The 27,689-nt window shown below is 41.6% G+C and overlaps 1 protein-coding gene across 1 annotated transcript; it reads right to left on the minus strand.

Moving 5' to 3' along the window:
* Positions 1-3,178: 3,178 nt before the first annotated feature.
* On the minus strand, positions 3,179-11,956 carry NCBP (Putative cap-binding protein). The gene is made up of 6 exons (XM_086792444.1): positions 11,551-11,956; positions 4,464-4,559; positions 4,263-4,367; positions 4,103-4,180; positions 3,891-4,010; positions 3,179-3,504 (listed from the first exon to the last, which is right to left on the minus strand). The coding sequence occupies exons 1-6, from the start codon at positions 11,758-11,760 to the stop codon at positions 3,373-3,375; spliced, it is 741 nt and encodes a 246-aa protein (XP_086648570.1). The 5' UTR covers positions 11,761-11,956; the 3' UTR covers positions 3,179-3,372.
* Positions 11,957-27,689: the final 15,733 nt, after the last annotated feature.

Below are 27,689 nucleotides of genomic sequence, written 5' to 3' on the forward strand. Positions count from 1 at the left end.
AAGTGTGCACACATGAGCATACATTTTGCCCATTGCCCATGCACGTCACCTACATATTTCACTATGGGTATAACAATTGTTTTTCACTTCTCGCATCCCATGGCACACAACACAAACACGCGCACTTGCAACTAACCTCGTCAACGCCAACCCTCTAGGTATATTTGTGGATGGGGAGACCATGGCACAAGCCTAGCCCGTGGTATGAACCTTCGCTTGTTGGAAGTACCTCCAACAAGCTTATATGCCTATATCCTATGCTTTAACTCCCATTCAACACCAACAAAACCTCACCCTAGCCGACGTATTTGTCAAGAAAAATCTCAATCTCTAGGCATCATGCTATGAGATCCAGGCATAATACCCTGTTGCACCAAGACATCCCAAACCTCTATCTACCCATGCCAATCATTTCGTGGGGTACTAGCACTCATTCCGCCAATCACTATGTGTGGATCGCTTCTGCCAACTACATCATGTTGAAGAGTCTATACCATGTCCACAACCAAGGGAGGCCTAGCACGTAGCACCTCTAAATCACCTATCCCTTTCCATGTTGCCTTAACAAGCTACCTACCATTAGGGCTGCCCAAAGCTTCCCATCACTGTCCCCTACGGATGAGTCCCAAACCAACCACTTAACATCAGCCGCCAACTCCACACCACTTCCCGGCCAGCAACTTCAAAGCCGACGGGTGATGCGAGGACGCGGTCACCATTAGGAAGGGGGTCTATTAACCACTCTATTGGTTAACATGACCATCCACACCACTTCCCGGCCAGCAACTTCAAAGCCGACGGGTGATGCGAGGACGCGGTCACCATTAGGATGGCGTATCCTAGACCATCCACACCACTTCCCGGCCAGCAACTTCAAAGCCGACGGGTGATGCGAGGACGCGGTCACCATTAGGAAGGGGGTCTATTAACCACTCTATTGGTTAACATGACCTACCGTAAGGCACTTTGCCATCTTATCCGCGCACGAACAGGCGCACGAACAGGCAATTACCTTTTGTAAGACGGCACTGGCACACATAAAGCAGCCTTACCATGAACTTAAAGTCAAATAGGTAAATTCTACGGACTTAGTGTGCATAGTTTCTTAAGACTAGTAATAGAGGTCGGACCATTTTTAAGTTTGGTCACCCTAGTGTGAAAACTAGTAGTCATTTTTTACAATAAGTAAAACACAATTTGACCCTTTCGATAGTTTTCTTGTGGGCTTTTGAATTCATGCTTGCTAGATGGATGCATGCTTGAATATGTTTGATTGTACACTTCCCTCTTCGATTGCCTTCTTCTTTCCCTGCTTTTGTGGGAGAGAGTCATTCTGAAGGACCATCTCTTCTTGTCTCCATCTAGGCATTGAGAGCTCTCCCTTCACCCCTTTGGAAAGAAGCATTCCGGTGTGAAAACAGAGTGAGGATGTAACAAACGAGCTAGCACACCCACAATGGGAAGTTGCATTTGCGGCTCGAAGGTAAGACCCAATGTCACATGCTTCGACAGGGCTAAGGTAAGCTCTTGACTTGAACACAGTCCATCTTGCATGCGCCCATAGCACAATGCTCCACCCTTAGCATTGTGATTGTGCAGGTGACGAGTTGCTCTATTTGTAAGGCTCCCTTTATAAGGAGTAGCCGTGTGTGTTGAGCATGCTTGAGCGCCCGATAGTGCCTAGTTTTGACACTCGATCTTGGTTATAAGTGGTTGGTGGAGGGTTGTGGGACTGCTTATGTAGAGTTGACGCTATGCTAAGTAGGATGCATGTAAGTGTGGGTCAACAAGATCGCACCCTTGGGTTGAAGGAAATCTTTCCGAGACACCTTGTGCTCAGGTTGTCGGGCCTCAATGGGTGCCCGATGAGCCTTGAAGCTATACTAGGACCTTTGATATCTTGTTCTAACTATATTGTCACAGTTAGTCTATGTGGTCGATGTGGTTCCATGTATACTAATCAGCCAACATGGGCCAATCTATGATATGACCAACCATGGGTTATGTATATAGATTTATTTAACAACCTCCTCAATCATATTGAGATTATCAAGTATAAATCTATCTTCAATGCGTTGTGCACCCTTGCTAGTGCATGCATCCTCAGTCTCAGATTCTATGTAGATCGTCATCAAAGCTCCTTGCAGTGGGTAGACGCCATCAGTCTGTAATCTAATTTGCAAACAATAATTCAATATTGTTCTCCATCTATATTGCACTCAATTCTCTCGTGAAAGATTTCACTACTTTCGTGAATGTACAAGTTGCATTTTCTTACATCCAACACGTCCTCAAGCACCAATCGAGAATATATGTGACAATTGAGATTTATTATAGAAGATGACTTCAAAGCTTGCATCACACAGGCCACCGTTAACACGCTTAGATTTTATTGTCTTTATCATCATATATCAGATGAAGGTGCATTTCCACTCAATTTCGAGGTATTGAATAATTTAAATTCGTAACTAAAGATGCTTCCACCAATCACGACATGAACCTACGATGCCTTGGTGCCGAGCTACGAAAAGACTAAAATAACGATCAATATAAGGCTTTCACATGTAACTGAACATGCTTCCACCAATCAAAACGCACCAAGAGATTGAACGTGTGTGGGACTAGTTTTTGATTCCACATGCTTTTATTATCACATTCGAGGTTTATATAAGGAGCTAAATATTTACAAAAGTTGATTTCTTATACTACACAACCATGTCATAAAGACTATAATTGATGCAAATATATTGTTGACATTATTGAAAGCGAACTCACATAGAAGGAAATAAGTAGAGAATTCATGTGATACCCCAACCTGATGGGCTTTTCCCACTAGTTATATTTTAAATTATTGCGAAAATTTGTGGTGCATAACTTTATGCTTTGTTGAGTTTGGCACATCTTTTAAAATGAGGTGTGCTGAGACAGTTCTTTCGTAAATCTTTGTTTTTGTTGAAGTCAGTGTACACTTGTGTATTTTAAACCGATAGACAAGGTGAAGCTTTACTTGCCCTTCCTAGCATACTATTTCATAGGGCGGTAGTGAAGGTAACAAGAATTCCAACGTTGACAATATTTTTTATAAAAATTGAAACAAGCTAGAATCTGCTGCTACAAAAGATAATGATGACAACACACTTAAAGATACGATCGATGTGTCACATCATGGAGAACCTTCTTTCTATGAAACTTCCTTTTCATTTTGTTCTTAGTACATCAATTTAACTTTGGCAAACACCAGATTTTGCTCCCAAACAATGTTCTAACCCAACATCTTCAAGGTGGCACAAAGACACTTCCTTCAAAAAACAAGAACCGTAGTCCATAATCTCATGTCAGCTGGCCCACAACCAGAAGCTTCAGAATGCCAAATCATCCCCTTAACCATGTGTTTCTGAATGAGGAATTATCCCGCAGAGAGGCATTATGAGGTTTATACTCCATCACATAGCTTTGAGGTAAGTGCAGGTGCCGCTTTATGGAGTCCCGCAGGGACATAACAGCCTGCTGATTCAAAATTTAATTTTTTTTTAAATGCAGCTAACGTATAAGAACTATATCAGATGTTCAACCCTAAGCTCTACTGTAAGATGCTGCTGTTGCATGCTCTGATGGACAGGTCCCGAGTCGTATGCCTAAAATTCATAAGGAAATGCATGCATGTTACAACGCCCATAGCAAGCTCTCTCTCCACTCAAACATGCGCACATGCACAGACGAGATGAGATGAGATGAGATGAAGCCTACCACATGATCCAATATAATGGAAACGAAGTGCAGGGGATGAAACTTGAACCCAATGTCTCTTGATTTTGAGAGCGGGAAAACCAAGTACACAAAGATACCATATCAAACATTAAGAATGCATGGGATTAAGATTTTCAAACCACCTGGTTATCTGAAGAATTGCGATTCCAAACACTCAATATGTCCTCTCCGAAACGAATACTTAGTACAGCTCCACATACACTGTCACCAGCCTCCAACTGGTCTCCAATGATAGCTAATACCTGAGCTCACAGAGATGTTAAATACCTGTCACTCCAAAGAACAACCAAAAGCGTTTTGTGAGGCCCCCAAAAAAAAAACACACGCATGTTACCAGATCTTCCCAAAACCGTCCCGATACTATTTTCTTGAACCGTACAATCCATTTACCACCATTACGATTTGCAGCATCCTGGCCATCCAAACTAGAGATCATCAACTCCATGTGTATTTAAGGATATTTAACTACAGAAAAAATATGTGCTTTAACATACCTCCCACAGAGGTCGAATACCCTCTTTAAAGAGGTGAAAATCTGTTGGAGTGGGCAGAGATGATACTCGTGCAAGATGGCAGTAACAGCCCCAAAACCCTTCAACCTACAGAACCAATCTACTTCAAAAAATAACCAATAACACCACCCAAAAACACACATTCAGCCACCCGGGCGAAGGCACACTAAAGAATTGACTTACCGTGCTGAAGTCTGCTATTTTCTTTATGCTGTCTTCATAAGAAGTTTGTGACCGTACCCCGGGAGATCGTCTCGTATACCAGAGCACAAATCGATGCTGTTCGCATGCAGGAAAATACCCAATCAGTGACATGTTTTACAACAGAAGCAAAGTGAAACCGAGGTGGGTGGTACAATCCAAATTTCTAGGAATATTAAACCTCACATTAAAGACACTACGTATAGATAGCTTTACCAGTTACAACCACTCACCCACACTCAACTTAATGAGTATAAAAGATTTGGAGAAGTTGACAATACAATGGTGTTAGCACATTCATCCCCAAATTCTGCTCTTCCTTTGCCAGCCAGCCATCCCTTCTTCCCCCCCACGTCGACCACCATGCTATAAGCGTGTGAGGGCTCTAGAAGTTACCCATGTGGCCATTGATGTCCTTTTTATTTATTTTATTCTAAAATACCACCAGCCTTCGTAAATGACACCAATCCTTCTATACAAATTATTTAAAAGTTTGGGTTAGTCTCTTGGGGTGTTCACACCCATTTTTAATGTGGGTGTGAACACTCCACTTTATAAAATGTAACTAAGCCTTCGACATGGTTTGAGCCTTTCAACGGCCAGTTTTGGTGCCTGCAAAAAGCCAATCACAAATCAACAAGCAAAGGCATCCAGAGTCTCGTAGCCATAGTTCTGGGCGTCCCCAGTGCTACAAAACTGAACATAGGCAAGCATGCAAGAAACGAAAACAAGTCATGCATCTAGTAAATCTTTTATCTTCGCACATACACAAAATGAAGTGCATATACAAATATACATTGGAAATCCCCCGTTCTCAAGCCATGTATCTCATCTCACTCAGGGGTCTAGTCATACTAGATGACCCCAAGCTCTAGTGTTCCCTGTCATACTGGTCACACCTCCAAGCCTACTAGTCACACTAGCACTGCCAGACGTGCTACTGATCATATCAACAAAGCTCTCATCCCTCTGGAAATATCAGTCCATATCATAGGACTACTGATCATATCAGCAAAAAGCCCAAATATTGGACATCCCAAGGGTGATTCACAAGTCAAACTGGTGTCCAAATGCATAGAAAGATCTAGTGAGAATCTATCTTTGCATTTATTTAAGGATACCTTGTTGTTAAAGGAGCCAAATGGTGACACACGAACCTTTTGGCAATCCCGAGGACATGAGTCAAATCCAATGGCAAATGCCACAACCAAGAAACAGAATAGTAACAGGCAAAACCAAGGACCTCCTGAGACCAGCAAAGGAAACCAACCATATCCTACCAGTGTGGATTGTTTCACCCATTCCCGCACATATATTAATATATTCAAAAATTGAATGATTTATTAATGGCTTTAAATTTATAATGACTTATATCTAACAAATTTGATACAAGTATCATTTCAATTTAAACATAACAAGCTTCAAATCTTATAAACTAAATTAGGATCTTAATCCTATCCATAGTAGCAATGAAACGTGTTTCATTCCCTAGGAATGTAAGTTTCGTACCATAAACGTTTCATACGCTTTTCTTTATACCCTTTCTTTTGCTTTGGTTTTATATTTTGGAAAAAAGGCCTGGTAGTGAGAATTATCTATTGATATCCACTCCCATTCTCCCAAATTCAACTGTGGGTATTTGATAGAACTTCCTCCTGCCTGCACACCAGTTTGGAGTCTGGACCCTAGTCCCTGCAAGGCTTGGCTCTAAGACCTTTCCTTTCTAGGAAAGGAAGTTAGGGAATCTCTAGGAAACAAAGTTAGGGAATCTTCTCTCTAAACTAGCAACTGTCGCCTGACTTGAGTCCTCCACCGCCATGTCCTTCCACTTGATCTTATACCCAAGGATCAACTTATTCCTAAGCTTCCTCTCCCTGAAATCCAATATATAAGTCCTTGCTCATGTGGGACAAGGAACAAGTCCTCAACCTCTATGATACTCGCGGCGGTGCTCGAGGGACTAGGGCCTTTGACACACTTGTTGATACCATCAATGCATATCAAAACACTTAAACATGGCCACAACCTTAACACATATCCATCACCACTTTGCATAAAACATAAAGCTGGACAAAACATCCACAAATGCTGAAAATGGAGCTTGCACGTGTGACACCGCATAGAGGCCAGAATGCCCCCCCACCCAGCCCCCCCTGGAGTATTTATTACCCAAGGAGAATAATATCATGTACAAGCTTTGAGGGCCTTACTCTCCCCACGGGAGATGCCAGATTATCCATATACAAATGCCATAACACAGCCCAACATGAGGCAACCAAGCCGGAATATAGGCTGTAGAAATGCTGAGCCAACAATATAATCCATATACCTCCGTGTGGGTACTGATTCTTTCCCAAAACCCACGGGTCTTCATGCAATAAAGCTGGTACAGTAAGTATAACTCTCCATTCAGTCGGTACAACAGGTACAATGGCTGGTACAACCGAATACAGTGGTTGGTACAGCATGTACAATGGCTGATACAGCCGGTACGGTGGCTGGTACAACAGGTACAGTGGTTGGTACAGCCGATACAGTGGTTGGTACAGCAAGTATAAATGTTGGTACAGCATGTACAATGACTAGTACAGCAGATATAATGGCTGGTACAGCAAGTACAAAAGCTGGTACAGCCGATACAATGGGTGGTACAACAAGTACAACAAGTACAAGGATTGGTCCAGCCAATACAATGGCTGGTACAGCAGATACAAAGACTGGTACAACAAGTACAATGGCTAGAAATCATAATAAATGATGAAATACCCTTGCCTTCAGTATTTCTTCGCGATGGAAGCCTCCAAAATAGTCCCCAACAGCCGGTATTCTTCATGGGCAGCCTTCAAGAGAGAGAGAAAGAGAGTAGCCATCATTAGGGCAGCCTGTAACAGTGGTAGAGGCTAGTGTGCAACAAGAGAGCCTCTATTAATGAAGAGAGGGGGCTCCAATTTATAGATTTGGACCTCCCATGAGCTAAAATGGCAACAAAAGGCTACAATGACAAGTGGAGAGCCACACAATAGCTGAAGTGACAAGTGTGAGGCCACTTGTCTCACTTTGATCCACTTTCTAACAAGTGTTAGGCCACTTGTCTCACTTTGGTTCACTTTCTTGCCACATGTCCCAATCTAAGAGATGGGTCCTTCCATAAACTCTCTCTCTAAAAATATCCCAACTGGTAGACATTCTGTCATATAGGCACTTTGCCAACTCTTGGTATGTGCTCAATTCCAGATGTAATGACGCGAACAGAATTTCCATCGGAGTGCAACTCTCCTAAATTTTAGGAGTGTGGTCCTTTGTATTCTAGGATAATCCCCCATTCCCAAAGCTTGTACTTTCCAAATATTTAGACATCCTAGAGTCCACCAGACCCCTTTCATACTGGGAAATGTCCAGGCTGGTGACATCCTCCCCAGCTTCTTAAAAGTTGTCCTCAACTTTAAGCTTCAAGCCATATATTCAAGATATAATCATGTGCCATCAAGTGGGCGAGACGAGAGAGTCTCAAAAATCCAATATAACTGAAGAATCCATGTCCCAAAGAAATGCGTGAGACTAAATAAGTCTCCATAATACCAATATCAAAATCATGTCCCAAAATAAATGGACGAGAATTCCATGGAAGATATGCTAGACACAGGCACGAGCCAATTGTGTCTCAATCACCAATATCAATGAGATAATCATATGCCAATGAAAATCACCAACTAGGTGCTAAGACACTTAAATAAGTGCCATGCACAAGAAACTAGTGCCTCACACAGAAACATGTGCTATGCACACAAACTAGTGCCATTCAAGAGCACAAACCATGGTGACAAAAAAGCTGGTTCTCCATAGTTCTAGCAATCCTTTCTCCCAATCCCAACAGTTCCCATGTTCTCCCATACAATCCCAACTCTGATCAACAAGCATGGTGTGGAAACAATGAAACTCACTCCATAATCGCAACACGAATCCATGTGTATGGTGGAGTGTTCATTGAATTGCCCTCTCACAATCCCAACATGACTCCACATGCATGGTGAGATAAACAATGAACCTCTTGGCCTCTGTATGGGGAGATAGTAATTCTAATATGGCATAAAGATAAATAAATCCATGTCCCAAATAAATGGGCGAGACAAAACAATCCCATAAGTCGAGGTATCATAATCCAAGCTCAAAGCACACAAACATGTGCCAATCCACATGACCCTTGGCGTACACATAAGTCCCTTGCCAACCAGGTATCATGTCCACTTTACCACTTGCACTCCGTGTTGGTACTCTGACCACACACCTTGGATGAGAGGTGGGCTCAAGTAACAAGATAAAACAATCACTCGCATGCATAGATAGCCTGGTGTTCCATAAGCATTTCTGCTACACATAGTTTATAGGCATTTCGACCACCAATAGTTTGTAGGCATTTCGGCCACCAACTCACACTACCCTCTCAAGTGCCCACGTTCCCTTCCATCTGCTCTCTATTGTTCCACCCAGATATGGTAGAAACAATCTTCAAGAGAGCACGTAAGACAAGAGAATACTACACATGGTATGTTGTGCTCGACACTACCCTCTAAAGTGCCTATGTTCTCTTCCATCTGCTCTCTATTGTTCCACCCACACATGGTAGAAACAATCTTCAAGAGAGCACGTAGAACAAGAGAACACTACACAGGGTATGTGAACCATGAGTCCAATGCATCCCAAATAAAGGGAGGCAAAAAGAATAATCCATAAACCTGAGGATAGATCCAAATCCCTAGAAAAGAAGTGCAAGAATCCATAGACCTGTATACCATAATCCTTGTATACCATAACTCTTATATACCAAGAATCCATAAAAGCATCATATCCATGAGATATCCAAATATTTCTTCTCTATAAACTGGGACAGATTCGTCCATAGAAATTGCTTGTGAAGGCCAATATCTAAATAAATCTCGTCCAAGAAAGAAATCTCCATAGATATAATCCATCCCAATAAAAGGAGCCATAAACAATGTTTCCCTTAAACCATCTCAAGGCAAACAACACCTTTCTCCTTGCATGGCTATACAAGGGTTAGTGAACATCAAAAACACTTCATAGTAAATAGCCAAGGCACCAACTTTGCAAACTCAAAGTATACTTAGCTTTTCTTTGCCAGGTTGGTCATGAAGCCAAAAGAAATATCTCCTCACCATATCCTTAAGATATCCCAAGATATATCTTCATATAGCATGCTTGTAAGCTTGATAATATAATCCACAATATCCATATGGAAAGGGTGCTAAACGTGTGCACATAAAGCCAACTCCATACTTCCAAGATAAATTTTGTGAATTCATAAATCCTTAGATCAACAAGCTGTCTACTGCTCCTGCTCTTACTTCATAAGCTATGAAGCGGCTGGCCATGCTTAACAATGATGGTAAGTGGGTCCCCACTTGAGATCTTTTCTCTTCCTTATTAATAGAAGGAAGCCGCTGCTTCGAAGAAAGCCTATGCTCTGATACCAATGAAACTCGCGGCGGTGCCCGAGAGACTAGGGCCTTTGGCACACTTGTTGATACCATCAATGCATATCAAAACACTTAAACATGGCCACAACCTTAACACATATCCATCACCACTTTGCATAAAACATAAAGCTGGACAAAACAGACACAAATGCTGAAAATGGAGCTTGCACGTGTGGCACCGCATAGAGGTCGGAATGGGCCCACCCCCCCCCGGAGTATTTTATTACCCAAGGAGAATAATATCATGTACAAGCTTTGAGGGCCTTACTCTCCCCACGGGAGATGCCAGATTATCCATATACAAATGCCATAACATAGCCCAACACGAGGCAACCAAGCCGGAACATAGGCTGTAGAAATGCCGAGCCAACAATATAATCCATATACCTCCGTGTGGGTGCTGATTCTTCCCCCAAAAACCACGGGTCTTCATACAATAGAGCTGGTACAGCAAGTACAACTCTCCATTCAGTCGGTACAATAGATACAATGGTTGGTACAACCGGTACAGTAGTTGGTATAATTGATACGGTGGCTGGTACAATAGGTACAATGGTTGGTACAACCGGTACGGTGGTTGGTACAACAGGTATAACAAGTACAAATGCTGGTACAACATGTATAGTGGAGGCTGCCCATGAAGAATACCGGCTGTTGGGGACTATTTTGGAGGCTTCCATTGCGAAGAAATACTGAAGGCAAGGGTATTTAATCATTTATTATGATTTCTAGCCATTGTACTTGTTGTACCAGCCTTTGTACCTACGCAGTAGCAGTGTTACCAGCGCATGGAGAACCTCAGGGCTAGAGTAGCTGCAAGCATATGTTCAGCCTGGTGGTATGGGATGCTAAGTTGGGGCTACCGAGGCTTGGCTAGCTCGTGGCGATCAAACCTTAGGCTTGGTGGGGTTCAAGGTACAAAACCTATAGGGCTAGGTCTAGCCACAAAGTGTCACAGCGGTTATACAATAAGTATGACATCGGATTGGCCTAATTACGGTTTCTCATGTATGTAGATCTTAGCCTTGATCCTGAGTGTTAGTAGATCCTAGGACTTGGATCTTTGAGACCAAATAACATGCCACTGCCTTGTGACATCTACAGGGAGTTAAGTCTTTGACTTGTGAAACAATGCTTGCAGGTTTTTAAGCACAAAAGAGAGATGAAGCAAAGACTTTAAAAAAATACATCCACTCTGGGTTCTTTTCTATTGATTTTACAGTGTATGTTTGTTACATAGACGAAGACCAGGGAGCCCAACTAGCACAAAGCGTTGTATCTAAAAGGTTTGGAATAAAAGAATAACCAAAATATGGGGTGGGGCATCTCTCAGTCCCAAGTAGCACAGGCATGTATATATAAGCATGCACATATTGCTGTATTTGCATATCTTATAGCACCATTACTATGTCAATTTCAAGAATGTACAGCATCTTTCAGACATCACGGCCACCTGTAAAACAAGGGGCAGATGCAGTGCTTTATGTGGTTGTGGGCTGGTCAGCAGCAAACCAAGAGATATTCGTCATGGAAAACTCTGTTAACAACCCTAGATAGGAAGCGGAAAACCACACCTGCAAGGGGTGAAGGCCGGCCTTGAGTTCTCGGCTCTTGCGCTCACGGTCCTCGGATTCGCGAGCACGTCTCTCCTTCTCCTCGATCTCTTTGTCCTGCAGAAGGTCGGCGGTCAGGGGTAGCAGCGGCGGGCGGTCGCTCGCAGGCACCTCTGCTGCAGCAGAAAAGTTCGCGCTGTCGGTCTCCCTGGACGGATCCACCATTCCCATGCTGGTCAAACGCTAACCTACGCTGGGTGACTGTGTTAGTCAGAAAGAAGAGAGGAAGAGACCCTTCTGAAACCCTAGAAGGACGAGAGGAAGAGACCCTTCTGAAACCCTCACCCCTAGAGAGAGAGAGAGAGAGAGAGAGAGAGAAGGGAGGATTTTTTATTTTTTTTTATGGTCATTGACAATCCTGCAGACAAAACATTTTCCTAATATAGTTCTTGTTTGTTGATGAGAAAATTAAATTCAAGATACCCATTTAAGTTCATGGTGGAATACATATGGGCTCTCAAAAAGATCAATGCATAGACCTCCAAAAAAGAGAACAAAACTTATGTGCTACTTAGTGGGATACTCCTTTGCAAAATTTCCACCCTCTTTTGTTTGATTCTTTGCATATGGATGTGCCCCAAAAACTGAGAGCATGGGTGCTCGAGAGGGGAAGAGGTTTCTGGACTAATATAGACGTTATTCTTTCTACATTTTTAAAATATTGTGGCAATTCCATGTTCACCTTCATTAGTTCAAAAAACATGACGTGAGGCTTCAAAAAAGGGTTTTCCACATGGAGCAGAAGAATTGTTGTCCGGTCGGTCTTTTAAGCCTTCATTTTCCTTGAGAAAATCTTGGTTGGCATCCTGCAGCTTCCTGGCCTCAACCAACAGTTCTCTTCGTTCTTTTCTAGGTACTCCGGGCGTCAGCATCTATGGGTTTTCTGTGGCTAGCTCTGCATCTATTTTTACTTTTGAGAGCTTGGCTTGGAGTCTAGCAATTTCCTCTTTTTCTTCCCTCAGCTCTAACTTCCATTTCAATCTTGTTTTCTGGGTTTGCTTCACCCTTTTGGCCAATTGGCGTGCTTCCTCCATTTGTATCTGTAGGGCATCCTTGTAATTTTCCCAATCTCTGGGCCCTTCTTTTCTTAGCTAATTTTCATTTTCTATGCATTGCTGCATCTCTAGTTCCAATGCATTTAACTCATTGATGGCATCAACTTCGAACTTCGTGCTTTCAAATTTTTGCTTGTACTCCTCTACTTGGTCTTTTGCTCTGTCTCTCTCGTGGATTGCATCTCTTAATATGTTTGCATATTCTTTTATGGGTGTGGCCTCCTGTAACTTTGACTGCAACACTTTGTTCCTTTCAGATAACTTCCTTGCTTCTTTTTCCCAATGCTTTGCTTTCCAAGTGGTGGCCTTCAATGCTTACATCAAACTTTGGTCTTCACTTTCTGTTTGTTTCTCCTTTCCAAAAGCGCTGGTCTTTAAAGATTCATGGCCCACTGGTTGTTGTTACTATTGCTGATGTTGTTTTGCTATTGCGGTTGCGGTTGATCCCCATCTCTATCATCATTGTCATCCAAGTCATGGATGACTTGTTGGGGTTTGCAAGACAACTGCTCATGGATTTCTACTAGAGCTTGCAGCGCCTAATCCCATACTTTGCTTGATTTGGCCTTTGTCATGTTAATTACCGCCACTTTGGCATCTGACTTCCTCTTCTTCCTGGGTTTTCAGGGCTTGTATTTCAGACTGGGTGACTGCCAAAGCTATTGTGGAATCCAACACTTCGTCCTTTAATCCTTGGATTTCGTCGGCTTAAACTTTTGCTGGCTTCCTTACCTCTTTCGATTCTACTCGCACCCTTTCTATCTGTGCTTGGAGCAATTGCCTCTCGTTAATGAGAGTCCTGATTTTTCCCTCACTTAGCTCTTTTTGGTCTAATAGGACCCTTTCAGTCGCCATGGCCACCTTCTTCTAGAACTCCTCGTTTTGTTGCGCCATTAACTGTGATTTGCACTCTAACTCCTTGGTTTTTGCTATGGCACTCATCAACATTCCATATTGTTTATGCTTTAGTGCACTCAATTGATTAATTGCACTTCTAGCCTTTGTTTCATACTCCTCCATTGAAGAGAGAGTGTGAGAGAGAATTTTCTAGGCCATAGTCATTAGTGCTTTGTCCATGTGTAGCTGTTGGGTGGGAAGTTTCGTCTCCAGTTTTTCAGGTAATTTGTCTTTGTGACTTGGGCCTTTTGCGCCAGTGCTACCACCCAAGGCTACAATTCCGCTGATATGACAGCTCTGTTCTTGTGGGCATCTTTCCCTTTTGGGCTACTTCTTCTTTCTTTTTCTGATGTTCCCCTTTTCTCCTCTCCTCTTCTTCTCTTCTTCCTCCTACCTTTTCTTTTTCTGATGTTCCCCTTTTCTCCTCTTCTTCTCTTCTTCCTCCTACCTTTTCTTTTTTTCTTCCTCCTTTTTCTTTTTCGCTTCTTTAGATTTCTTTTTTCTCTCAATTTTTGCAGTGGCTCCCTATTTCTTTTTCTCTTCCAGTTCCCTTTTCCTTTCTTCTTCTGTCCTCTTTTTCTTGGCCTCTTATGGGTCAGGCAACATTTCTTCATCCACCTTATTCTTCCTCTTTTTATTGGCTTTCCGGGCGATCTTTTGCCATTCTTCCTCATCATCCACATCATCCTCAAATGAACTGAAGGTTACTTTGGCAGCTCTCAAGGATCCTGCAGCTTCTTTGTTTTGCTACTTCTCGGAGATGTCTCCTGTCCGTCGATCCACCGATCTTACAGCTTGGGCAATTGCCCTCAGGTGTGCATGTACCACAGTGGGCTGTTTCCCTTTAGCCTAAGTGGCTGCTCTCTTCGCATTGCCCTCAGGTGTGCATGTACCACAGTGGGCTGTTTCCCTTTAGCCCAAGTGGCTGCTCTCTTCGCCAGATTTTTCTTGTAAATTGCAGCCCAATTTATCTTCTCTCTTGCCTTCGCTGCTCTGAGCAATCTGTAACTTTTGTTAGACATGTCCTCTGGCTTCCCCATGAACATGATGTTTTGCAAGAAGAAGATAAATTGTTCTCGCTAGGTTTCATCTGCCACATCTTTTACTTGGTGCATATTGCCTATTTTAGGGATTTCTTCATCCACCCTTGGCTTCAAGTTGGTGTCGAGAGCTCTATTCGAGGGCAATCCCAGCGCATGGTGCACTGCGTTTTCTGAGATCTTTATCGGCTCCTTCCCCTCCACGTACACAGTTTTGATTTCTAAAAATTGATTAATCAATCTCCCCCCATCCTCCAGTTCCTCCCACTGTCAGTCAAAAAATTTTGCAAACCCGCACCTCCTTGCCCACTCCTAATGCTCCTTCCTCGTGCCCGGGATGAACATGGGCATGTAGAGGCTTTTCTCTCGGGTTTTTTCGGGCCAAGCGTCCTGTTGATCTTCGGCATGGAGCTATTTCTGGAAAAGTGTTGCAGATGGGTGAGAGTGTGTCGAGCAAGAGAGAAAAATGTGAATGTGAGCGTTTGTGTTCTCTTTTATGATGTTTTCTCCTTTTAACTTCCTTTTTTGAGGTGTCTACGGCTTTCCTTTTTTGAGGTGTCTACGGCTTTCTTTTTTGAGGTGTTTACGGCTTCTTCATTTTCAATGTGATGTGACCCTCGATTTACATCATGCTTGTCGCCTTAGTTTAATGCTATTAAAGCATTTTTTGTTGTTTTCCCTTCTTGCCGTTGTGAGTGGATTTTTAATGATGTCGTGACACATGCCCTTCATGCAGTTCCTTGTGTGGCCTTTTGTATTGTTGATGTGGCTCGAGCTGGCGCATGCCTGGTTACTTGCTTTTTTGGTGTCCGAGCTTTGATTGGCTACAACGATCAGGGCTTTTATGGTCTGGACATCCTTGCGGTCTAGTCACCCTCCCGCAGCTTTGTGATTTTTTGAATCTTCTGCGTCCACCTCTACTGGTGAGATCATGCCAAAGCATATGCTCCGAACCGGCTCTTGGTCTTTAGCTTCTTCTTTTTCTGATGGGATTTCCACTAGTTGGCCTTTGTATTTCCTCATCTTTACCATCTTGACTGCTTTTGGAAAGGGTGTACCATCCAAGTTTTCTAAGGTGAAAGCATTTTGGCTGACTGAGTTTTTCACTATGAATTGTCCTATTTGTGAGATCTTGAATTTTCTAGGATGAGGTCCCAACTTAGTGTTGTAGATTAATACAAGGTTCCCTTTTACAAAAATTCTATGCTTGAGATGCCTATCAGTCCAAGCCTTTCTTCTCTGTTGCACTATCTCTGCTTCTAAAGAGCTAATTTGCCTTTCCTCCTCTAAAGCTAGGAGTTCCTGTATTCTATGCTCTCGGGATTCTTCCATTGGGGGCTTCTCCTAAATGGCCACTCTCAAACTGGGTACCACATACTCCATTGGCATGACTGCTTCCAAATCGTAGACCAATTTATATGGTGTTTGCCCAGTCTTGTGACCTTGAATAATGTTCAAATGCCCATAGGGCAGCATCTAGCTTCTCGTCCCAATCATTTTTGTTGGCATTTATGATTTTCTTTAGAATCTTGGTCAGCACTTTGTTGGCAGATCCCGCGTGGCCATTGCGTTGTGGGTAGTAAGGTGAGGACTTCTTGTGATTGATCAATTATATTTCTATTAATCCCTTCATCACTTTGTTCATGAAATGTGTCCCCTAATTAATGATTATTTCCACCGGCAACCCATGCCTAGCACAATGATGTCTTCAAAGAGGAACTTCACCACCTCTTCTCTGCAGAGTTACTTTTCACAGCCTTAGCTTCCGGCCACTTGGTGAAGTAATCTGTTGCTACAATGATGTATTCACATCTGATGCCTTTTGTGGGTGGCTTGATTGGTCCCACAAAATCCAATCCCCACTTCATTAATGGTGACAGTGGTAGTATGGGTGTAATGGGAAACCTATCGGAATCTCTGGATTGACACATGCGTTGAAAAACATCACAGTTCTTTGCTTCTATGTTGGCATCTCTTATGACAGTCGGCCACCACCACAGGCTTACTTGCAAAATGTTTCGGGCTGTTATTTCATCACCCATGTGTCCTCTGATGATGCACCGCCCATGTGTCCGGTGATGTTGTGGTGCAATTCTCTCTTAACACTGCTTGTTGCTCATGGTCCGGAACACATTTGCATAGAATTTGGTTGCTTCTTTTGTAGAGTTGGCCAGCAATCATAGTGAAATTTCTGCTCCTTAGGGTGATTCTCTTCTTCCAGTCTGCAGTATATTCTTCCAAAAAAAGACCTATCTTCCAAAAATTGTATCGTGTCATAATACTAGTTTTCTTCCACTCCGGTTGGCATCTGGGAGTTGTGGTCTTCCACACCCTCCAAAGCAAGTTCTCCAGAATCTAGTCTCGACAAAAAATCTTCCATTGCATTTTCTTTTCCAGGTGTGTGTTGAAAGGTGAACTCAAATTCTTGAAGTAGAAGCATCCATCTTGCCATTTTCCCCACACCAGGAAGGCTTTGTTCACCATATAGATGAGAGCTTGATGATCCACATGGAAAATAATTTTTTTTCCCAATATATAGTGCCGAAACTTGTTCACGGGGCGGCGAAGATCATGGGATGTGAGATCCCTACCCTCTCCGCGCGCGGCCTTCTCCGAGACGCTGGCAGCGGAAGTAGCAGCCTCTCGCGCGCAGGGCGGCAGGGATTCCCACTCGAGGCCTCGCCCACCACGAATATCCGAACAAGAGACTAATCTAGCGGTTCTTCCAAAACCGAGCCCGGAAAAACTTCCCTCGCCTAGAAAGCATAGGTGATTCCACTAAGAAAAATCTTCTAACGAAAATTTTATCTAGCGGGTCAAAGCCTTAACTATCCTTTCTATTTTGACCAAACCTGTAGGTCACATGGCCTAATCAAGGAAGGGACTTACACTTGGTTCATAGAAATCATCGCTGTTTTTCTCTTAAGCGAGGCACAGCCGCGTTGATTCTTTCCCATAGAACAAGAATCTTCCTGGATTTCTGACTTATTTCTCGATGATTTCGGGTCTAAGGAAAACTTCTCTAAATCACCAGTAATCCATTCTTCGTATTGAAGAAATGGGAATGGTCACAAGGTTTTGCTTAATTTCTAATTCGAGAGATAGGTAAGCATCTTACTGGCCCACCATTCTCACGTGGTCATGGTCTAACCATAAATTACTCGGATTTAATCCTAGTTTTGATTCCTAAGGATTTTTCCAATCCACGAGTGCTCTTCTGGAAATACATCAGCGTACTCACTTAGCCATTCTGGTTTCGTAGCCTTGCATTTTCTATCTACTGGATTCATTTTAAAACGACATAGACAGTTTGCCTCTTTCTGAGTCCCTTCAGTAATTTAGAAGCTTTGACTAATTACAGAACTGGGGATCCGAAAATTCCAGTTCCTTGGACTTGATTCCCGTGTAGGTCGAGGAACGAGATGGTTCCATTGTGAGACAGTGAATGTCGACATGGCTGAGATCTGCGAAGGGTTTTGCGAACATCAGGGTCAAGCTCTTCCTCATCTGTGAGGATCTAGCTGTCTGCCATGGTTTGCACATCTCATGATTATGCCAAAACGATACATCGTTAAATTTCTATTTGATTTCGTCATCATTGAGATCCTAAGACTTAAGAATTTTAGAATTAATTACTTCAAACAGGGTAATCGTTCTTACTAGAGATCTACGATATACGTCTGAGAAAATAGATCTTATTTCTTTAAACTCGATATCTGATAGTCAAATCACTTAGGCAATTGGAAATTTTTCACAAAAATTTCTTTATTTACATAAAGTTTACAATATATACATAGAGCAACATGGCTCCAGAAAATCAAAACCTTCATGGTATACGCATGAGACGGCGATACTGGGCTACAGACATGCCGCGATACAATTGTTCCCTTATCGCTAAAGGTGCTACAATCTTACTTCTCAGGATAAAACAAATGAGAAGTCTATAAATATGGCAGGAAAGCCTAGAATCTCAAGGTGTGGGGTGATACAGGGATAACACCGCAAACCACCTTTAGCCTCAACAGGACCATGGCTAAAAAGAGATATTCTTCCTCACAGCATCAGGCACTGGTTGCAAGAGGCGCGGACATATATGCTGTCATCTCTCAATCGGGTTCGGAAAATATAACTCCTCAAAATGATTAGCGAGCCTTGCCCTGCTTGTTTGAGTTGTAGGCGGAGGAGAGGATATGCTCAAAAGCGAAAGCAGTCATATTCTGAGTTTGAGTAAGATCGAGGATTCCAGATAAACACGGGGCGTTCATCTATAAAATCCAATTCATCAATTAAAAGTATTTAATAATGAACTTAATCTAAATGAAAACATAATATGTGAATGCTCTTTTCCAAGATTTTATTATAAATTTTTGTCAAATTTGGTCTTTTATTCTTAAGCTTTGAACAAAGCTCTAATACCAGATGTGAGACCCCTGCCCTCTCCACACGGCCTTCTTTGGGGCGCTGGCAGCAGAAGTAGCAGCCTCTCGCGTGCAGGGCAGGGATTCCCACTCGGGGCTTCGCCCACAAATGTCCAGACAAGAGACTAATCCGACGGTTCTTTCAAAACCGAACCCAAAAAACTTCCCTCGCCCAAAAAGTATAGGCGATTCCACCAAGAAAAATCTTCTAACAAAAATTTTATCTAACGGGTCAAGGCCTTAACTATCCTTTCTATTCTGAATGAACCCGTAGGTCACATGGCCAGATCAAGGAAGGGACTTGCACTCGGTTCATAGAAATCATCGCTTTTTCCCCCTTAAACAAGGCACAGCCATTTTGATTCTTTTCCATAGAACAAGAATCTTCCTGGGACTTACTCTAACTAGCGTAACTTGAACGTATCTAAATTTATTGTAGGAATCCACTGATCCAGCCAACCGGCCCATGGGTTAGCCAACCGCCCAACCACTGAATTGGTGGGATCCCTTTTTATAAAAATTTGGTTGTGTTTTGTCCTAAGTACCAGGGGAAGGAGTTCCCAAGCCCCTTAGCCGGCACTCAAGTAAAATACAAAATAGACATACCACTTACACACCCAATATGAAATTACCTTTTTCAACACAGATTTAGCTGTGAAAAAGGCTGTGAAAAATACAAAATAGACACACCACTTACACACCCAGTATGAAATTGCCTTTTTCATAGATTTAGCTGTCTTTAGAACTGAATTAGAATGAAACCATAATGTTTCCATCATAATCCTCAAAATTCTAGTCCATTGTTTTACAATCAAAATGTCATCCGGACTCTGCGTAAGACCACCTAGTCAACCAACGAGATCCAATTTCAAGTTTCAGTTCACATAGATAATTCCTTGCCACTCCATCCATATCTTCCTTGACATACGCATGGGTGTCCTAGCCCGCGAGCCCATGCATCGCCTGGTCAGAACCCTCTAGGATCCTCCTTAGGTGTCCTAGCACTACACTCAAGGACCGCTTCGTCGGCCCTCGTCCATCGTACCGGAAGCACACCATTTTAACCATACTAAGGCTAGTCATGACCTTGGCAGGCTTTGCCGCCCGGGAGATGTCCTTTGATGACTCCCCACAACCTGTTGCAACATAACTCTCCTTAGATTAAACCATAAGCCAAAATGCTTCCTCCAGCATTCTGGCATAAGACAATCATTTTTCAAAAACAGAGTTTCTATGCAAGTAAGAATTTCCCGTTGAGTTTGATTCCATAAGACCCTTTTTCTCAAAATCCAAACTTTCTTAATGAAAATCACAATTCTAGTATGTCGGTAACCCACCCATCAATTACAATGAATTTCTGACTTATTTCTCAATGATTCCGGCTAAGGAAAACTTCTCTAAATCACCAGTAATCCATTCTTTGTACTGAAGAAATGGGAATGGTCACAAGGTTTTGCTTAATTTCTGATTCGAGAGATAGGTAAGCATCTTACTAGCCCACCATTCTCACCTGGTCATGGTCTAACCATAAATTACTCGGATTTAATCCTAGTTTTGATTCCTAAGGATTTTTCTTCTATTTATCTGATGAATTAATTGGGATTTCTAATCGTAAGGGTAAAATCTAAAATTATGAAAATTTATTATTTCCTAGCCACAATAGAATTATAAATAGTTCTATTCGAGAATAATGGAATTTTATTATTTCCTGGCCACAATAGAATTATAAATAGTTCTATTCGAGAATAATGGAATTTTATAAAGATGACTCTTTTTCCAATAATCCATTTGTGAATATACATACATCATTTTATTGATTTATTCGCATAGAAATGTCTTAAAACATTCTTTTCTCCATTTTGATCCTCAACATTAATATACCATAATTTTCTACATGAAATTATGGTTAAACCTTCTCTTTTAACACCAAATTTAATTTATGCATTTTCTAATTAAAGTATGATAAAAATTTCTCTTTTAAATAAATAAAAATATCCCATGTTTTGAAATATGCCAAGAATTCCTCTTTTAATATTTAAATTATTTGTATCTAGAATATCGTGGGAATTCCTCTTTTGCATCTAAATGTTTTTTTTTTGCATGAAAAAATAAATATAACAAAAATTTCTCTTTTCTTTTTAACTAGATTAAAATCATAAAAATATTTAATCTTCTTCTCTAGCTTATCAAGCCTAGAGTTTTGATTAAGATAATGAGATTATCATTAAGATCCATCCTTCTGACAAGGATCTAACCAGTAAAAATGATTAATCTTTCAAAAGGAGAGATTTACTAATAAAAAATATTATGATTAAGCATAAATATTAGCATTAAATGATTTAAACATTATGAATCATTAAAAAGCTTGATTTTAAGAAAAAACCATGGATTAAAAAGCTTCCAAAGTATTAGAGGGGTTGGGAAGAAGATTATCATTGAGAAAGATAGAAAATCAACATGTATTAAGGCTTACCCTTGATTTTTGGCTTGATTCTTTCAAAAAGAAGTGAAACCCACAAAGCAAGCTTGGCCACCAAGATGGGGAGGGTAATCTCCAAGAGAGGATGAAGATTTGTGAAGCTCCAAAGCTTCCCAAAGTAGAGGCAAAATAGAGGGATAACAGAATTACACTAAAATGAAGATAATACTGGCATGTAAATACACAAAGATGAAAATACAAAGGAATGAGGGTCTATTTATAGATGAGGGAGGCCACTAACCAAGTCCAACTAGGTTCTAGAGGCTTCCAGCTTGAGTTTGATCCAATATTTGGATAAGATTTGGACCAGTTTAGCTCACTTTTTGATCCAGTTTGCAAGAGGAGAGACAAAAATATCTCATTTTTTTGAATTAAAAATGCAAGGCAATGATGAAAGAAAGGCGCCTCCTTCATGAGCCCTCTCCCTCCTAACTGAGGTGTCAAAATTTAAATTTTTAACTAATAAACCTTAATTTTTACTAATAAACCCAGTACTTGGTCAACTCTTCATCTTATGTGAGCATTTACTTATTTTTGGGGTATTTTCTTTTATTCTTTGTATTTTTGTCTTCCCAACACTTGGATTAATCCTATTGGCCCTTTAAAACTTTATTTGGACCTTAGTAAAAAATTTCTGAAAATGTGGACCCTTAGGCTGTCTTTAATACACATATTCAATTAATTTCTAATGCACATTGAAAATTTCTTTTTGAACTTCTGTTTTTGGGGAATTCATCTTAGATATTAGGAGAAACTTTATATCCAAAAATATCTCAAATTTGAATTACCTCCTTCTAGAACATTTTCTCTCTTTAGGCAAAAACAAGGGAAAACAATGTTTTCTTGCATTCTGAAATAGGGGATGATTACAGGGGATTGAGAGGAGAGCTTATACATCTTTTAGGACTGGGGAGGAACCATACATGGGGAGAGCCTCCCACTTTGTTGTACTGTGGTTATTTTTTGCTCTTGTGAGAGCTTTGCTGGCATAATGCATAGGCTGCATGTACCCTTATTGTTTCTCTTGCATGAGTGCGCTACCCATTACCTTATCTGAATGCATAGGCTGCATGTACCCTTATTGTTTCTCCTGCATGAGTGCGCTACCCATTACCTTGTCTGAAGTATTACATAAACATGGAATATCAGATTCTATTTCAGATTGATCATTACCAGTGTGCAGATGATACCATGTTCTTTAGCCAATGGAATGCCTTCTATAATTCCGAGCTCCGTTCATATTTGGCTTCTTTTTTGTTAGTGCATATAATGGATAAGCCACATGTGCTAAGTATTTCAAAAACTTTGAATGCCACTTCACCTTGCCAAGGAATCTTTCAAGCTGCTTTATGTTCTGGGGAGTGGACATTTTGGATATGGCCTTTGCCTTAGTTGGATCTATGGCCAATCCTTGCGCTAACACGATGTGTCCTAATAGTGTTCTGGACTTTACTGCAAATACTTATTTGGCCAGATTCAACTTGAGCCTTGTATCTCTGCATCTCTGCAAACATAACCTCAGATGATAGATGTGTTTAGCTTTATCTACGGACACATTGAAATCATCCACAAAAGCTTTATCTACGGACACATTGAAATCATCCACATTGATAGATGTGTTTAGCTTTATCTACGGACACATTGAAATCATCCACAAAAGCTTTCATGAAATCTGTTAGGTAGTCATAGAAGATTTCATGCACCATTTTTGGAATGTGGCAAGTGCATTTTTAAAGCCAAACATGATAAGAGTTGCCACAAAGGCACCCCACTCTGTGATGAAGGCTGTTTTTTGCTTGTCTTCCGAGGCCATCTTGACTTGGTTGTACCTGCCTGCTGCTGAAACCATCCAAAAACAAGTACATCTCCTTTTTGTCTACTTCATCCAGCAAGGAGTCTGTAAATGGAAGCGGAAAGGGATTTGAGTTTGTTGCTGAATTCAGCTTGCGGTAATCCACACATATTCTGATCTTCATATTCTTTTTGGGTACTACCACAATGGGAGCTACTGGTACAATGAAACCCACCCTTAATAGTCTATCAATTTCTTCTTTGACTTGCTTTGCATAGTTTGGGTTTATTATGTACCTTTACTGTCTGATAGGTATGGCTCCCTGTTTTAGGTTGATGCTGTGCTGGAAAAATTAGGTCAATGCCTTCCATGTCTTCATATGACCATGCAAAGACGTCTTGGTATTCCTTCAATAAGGATACCAACTCCTGTTTGAATTTTTCTTCTAGCTTGAGACTGATTTTACGTGCTTTTTATCTTTTTCTTCCCCTAGATTGACCTCTTGTAACTTGTCTGGGCTGACTTTTGCGGCATTGTTTTCCTAGTTCTCCTTTTTCTTTTGCACCCATTCCCAGATTTCTTGGATCTCTTCTGCTTGCTCTAGATTCCAGGCCCACTTAATTTCTTTCGAGGCCTTCTCCTGCAATGTTTTGCTTAGTTTTGAGTTTTCTGTTTCCCTAGAATCTGCTTCTGCATTCTTTAATTGATCATCTGCTACTTCCGCGTTTTCGCCCTTTGTTTCTGTATGATGCCTTATTGCTTCCTCCACATTTATCATGTACAAGGGCACAAGATTTGGATGTTCGCAGAATATTTTGGTCTCTTCATCATCATTAAAGCCTTATGACATGTTGAAAGTTTTGGCATGGACAGGCCTTTGAGCAAGTTTCAATGGTTTCTTTGCATTAGTGAGATCCACATGCACCTTCCACTTTCCCCTTCTGGTGGTGATTCTATTCCTGGCCCATTCCTGCTTTACCTTTCCATGTCTTAGCCAGGGCCTTCCTAATAATACCTGGTAAGACCTAGTGTGGTTTTCTCTGTGGTGAGTGATAACTACTAAGTTGACCTTGAAGTAAACCTGTTTGATCCTCATTGAGACATTTTTTATGATTCCTTTTGGTACCACCACCCTATTTTGTCAGCCATTCTTATGTTGAACTCAATGGGCCCCCACTTAAGGCCCAATCCTAATGCTGTTTCTTTGGTGACAACATTCACTCTGGATCCTCCATCCAGCACTGCATCATTAATGAAAACATTGTTGACTTGAATTGTGACTTTGGCCACTTCATCACATCTTTGGATGCTGGTGGTTCTTCTGCTTACATATTGCCACATTCCGGGGTTTCTTCCTCTACCATGTGCTTCAATTCTTTACTCAGTCCTTCAATTCCTGCCATCAAAATTTTGGCCTTGAACCTTGGACATAAATCCAATACTTTTTTTAGCTGAACCTGTCTATCGAGCAGCATTGACATCATATTTGTTTGCAAACCACAACATTTTCTGGTTTTCTTCCAGGCATTCCTTGTCAAAGTGCTCCGCATGCTTGCTTCCACTTGCTTCCACTTGCTTTCGAAAAATCTTTAGTGATTTCTCTTGATTCATCCTCCTTTTTCTTGCCTTCTTTCTATTTCCCTAGCAGTTTAAATTCTCACCTTCTCCTGCTATTTCCAGTCCACCACAGCTGCCTTTTTGCAACCTTTGAGTGAGTTTTGATCACCAAGAGGAGTTATCACCCCACCCAATTCACTTGCCTTAGCCCTTGTTAATGCTAGGATGTCATGAACCTCTAACTGCATGTCCTCTGCCTGCATCATGTTGGCACTTGGCGGATTCTCCTTGAGTTGTATATCAATTTTGCTTGTCTTTCTTCATTGTATCTTTTCTTCATGGCACATTCTACTTTGGTATGTTCAGGAGGCTGTTAACAATAGTAGCATGTGAAGTTGGTTGTTCCTTCGGAACGTCCTTGGCCTCTTCTCCTTGAAAAATTTTTGCGACCTCTATTCCCATACCTTCCCATTCCAGGGGTCTTCTTTCTGCTCCCTCTATGTTGTTCACAATAGGAGCTCTATTCTTCATGTTATATCTATGGTTCCATGTACTGTGGTTGTACATGTTACAAATAAAGCAAGTTGGAGGTACAGTACATTCCTCCTTGAGGTGACCTTCCTGCTTGCATTGGGAAGAGAACACATTCTTCAAAAATCTGCACCTTTTCCCTTTTTGCACCAGATGCTTCATCTGCTACATCAGTTCTCTGGAGCTTGCTGGTACCTTCCTGGATTTCTTCTTTTTGTCTTTCTTTTTTGGCACTAGAGTGTCCAGTGAAGAGTTGCTTGAATTGCCTTCTTTAGTGGTGACGCTCTTCCTGGGATTCCTCTTTTATCTCCTTTTCCTACTTCTTTTTCTGCCCTTTTGGTGGCCAGCTCCACCAATTCCTCAGATTCTTCTTTAGTTTTCACTGGCTTTGTGCTAACTGCTGCATGGATGTGTAGCTTAAGCCCTTGGACAAACCAATCGACAACTATTTGTATGGAGGGTCGGGTTTGTGTCTACCACACTCTACCTCAAGCTTAACAATTTTGTTGCATAAGATTCCACATCCATGTCCTCTTGTCGGAGCTTTCTCATTTGATACAGAGTTGAGTTGTAGACTTTATCTTGCGGAATCTCCCCAAAAAGGCAATCATGACTTATTCATAGGTCTGGAAATGGTTGTCCTGATATCTTGACACCCACTCCGTGTCTTTGTCCTTGAAAGTATCCATGAAGGCATCTTTGCAGATTTCACTCAACTCTGGTTCTTCTAAATCCCGAGGTCTGGCCACTTTCTAGTATGTGGTGAAAATCTCTTCATGTTGACTTTTCTAGAAAATTCCTTTCATGGTACAGTTTCACCATGGTTTTTCTTGAAATATATTTACACCCTTCCTTGCTTATGGGTGTAGAATGCTACCTAGTAGAGCTTGTCCCCACAGCAAGATTGCTAGGTGTTTCTCACTGTTTTCCCTAACAGCAGAATGGTAGGACAACATTCTGGTGTATTAGACTAGTCAGGCAATGCCGTGGGTGGGAGACATGTAGACTCCCGTTCTAGATTCAAAACACCAACCCTTACATGGTCATGAGGAACATTACAGACTCCGCTCAACTGGATAGGCTCATGCACACAGTGTTTCCTAGCTCTTATTCTACATCACTTCTTTGCATGTCACACTCACACTCTCTCTCTTACACAGCATGCACCATTAAGCAGAAATAGAACACACTCAGACATCCCAGAATAACATGTGACATAGAAGAGAGAAGCAATGGCAAGTGTGTTCTTGATTTCATTTCAAAAGAATTATAGAGTAACACAGAACTGTTACCTAGTACAGATGAACACTTGCAAGATTCAACATGCTACAAGTTTCATGAAATAAGCGTCAACTAATAATGAGAGTTTACAAAGCTATACTTCATTGCACATCACATAGACAGTGAGTTGTCACACACTTCTCTCAGTATACACTACTCTCAGCATCATCTTGTCCTCAATAGTTGGTCACCCTTTTAAACTGTGCCTTCTTGATCTTGGCAACGGCTCTACGGCGGTTACAATCTGTCGCCTTCACACGTGTGCTATTGAGGTGGTCATCACATTGTGCGTCCTGGGTTCTGCTCCACTCTTGCTGCCCATTGATCCTTCTGCTCTGCCACTGCACTGTCAGGTGCAACAGCACCTTGACATGCGTTTGCTTGCTACTATCATCCCACACTACACACCAAAAGAACATAATTAAGATGTTGACATTTAATGCAAGTAATCAATATGTGTGTGAGTATGACGAGGAACCTCTGCTTATGTGTTGCAACCATGCTTTTATTCCACACAAGAAATTTCTTTCCTTTGAGAATTTGCCACTCAGGGTTTTGCTGAATTTTGCCAAACTCTTCACACACATAGAGCCCCAATGCTAAATATCCTCTAGGCTCACCTCCACATGTTGCTTCCCAGGCCTTCCAAGTGTGACAAGGAAGTCTTCCCTGCTAGACACATATCCTTGGCTATCAAATTTGGATGCTAGTTCTTGAATATTACCACCCATAGTCCTTATGGCCTTGTTGACAATAAGCCTACAAAGGGGAATGTAGGGAGGCTCTGTTTGCTTCTTCAAACTGATGCTATCCATCACATCCTACAAAGAGGTCAATTTGAATCACCTTCCCAAACTTGTAGTCCACATCTCGATGTGCTCCCTTTTTTCTTTTCACTTCCTTTCTTTGCCTCCGGATGGCCCTTTTGAAGGTGCTGCCCACCACTACCTCCTCAAGCATGTTTTCTCCATCGTTAGGAGTGTCCACCATGAGAGCACCTTGTGATGAACCTACCCCTCCACTTTGCATAAGCACCTCAAATGCAAAGTG

The sequence above is a fragment of the Cibotium barometz genome, chromosome 58 (assembly GCF_041138505.1).
Source record: "Cibotium barometz isolate CiBa-2024 chromosome 58, ASM4113850v1, whole genome shotgun sequence".
Classification (NCBI taxonomy): domain Eukaryota; kingdom Viridiplantae; phylum Streptophyta; class Polypodiopsida; order Cyatheales; family Cibotiaceae; genus Cibotium; species Cibotium barometz.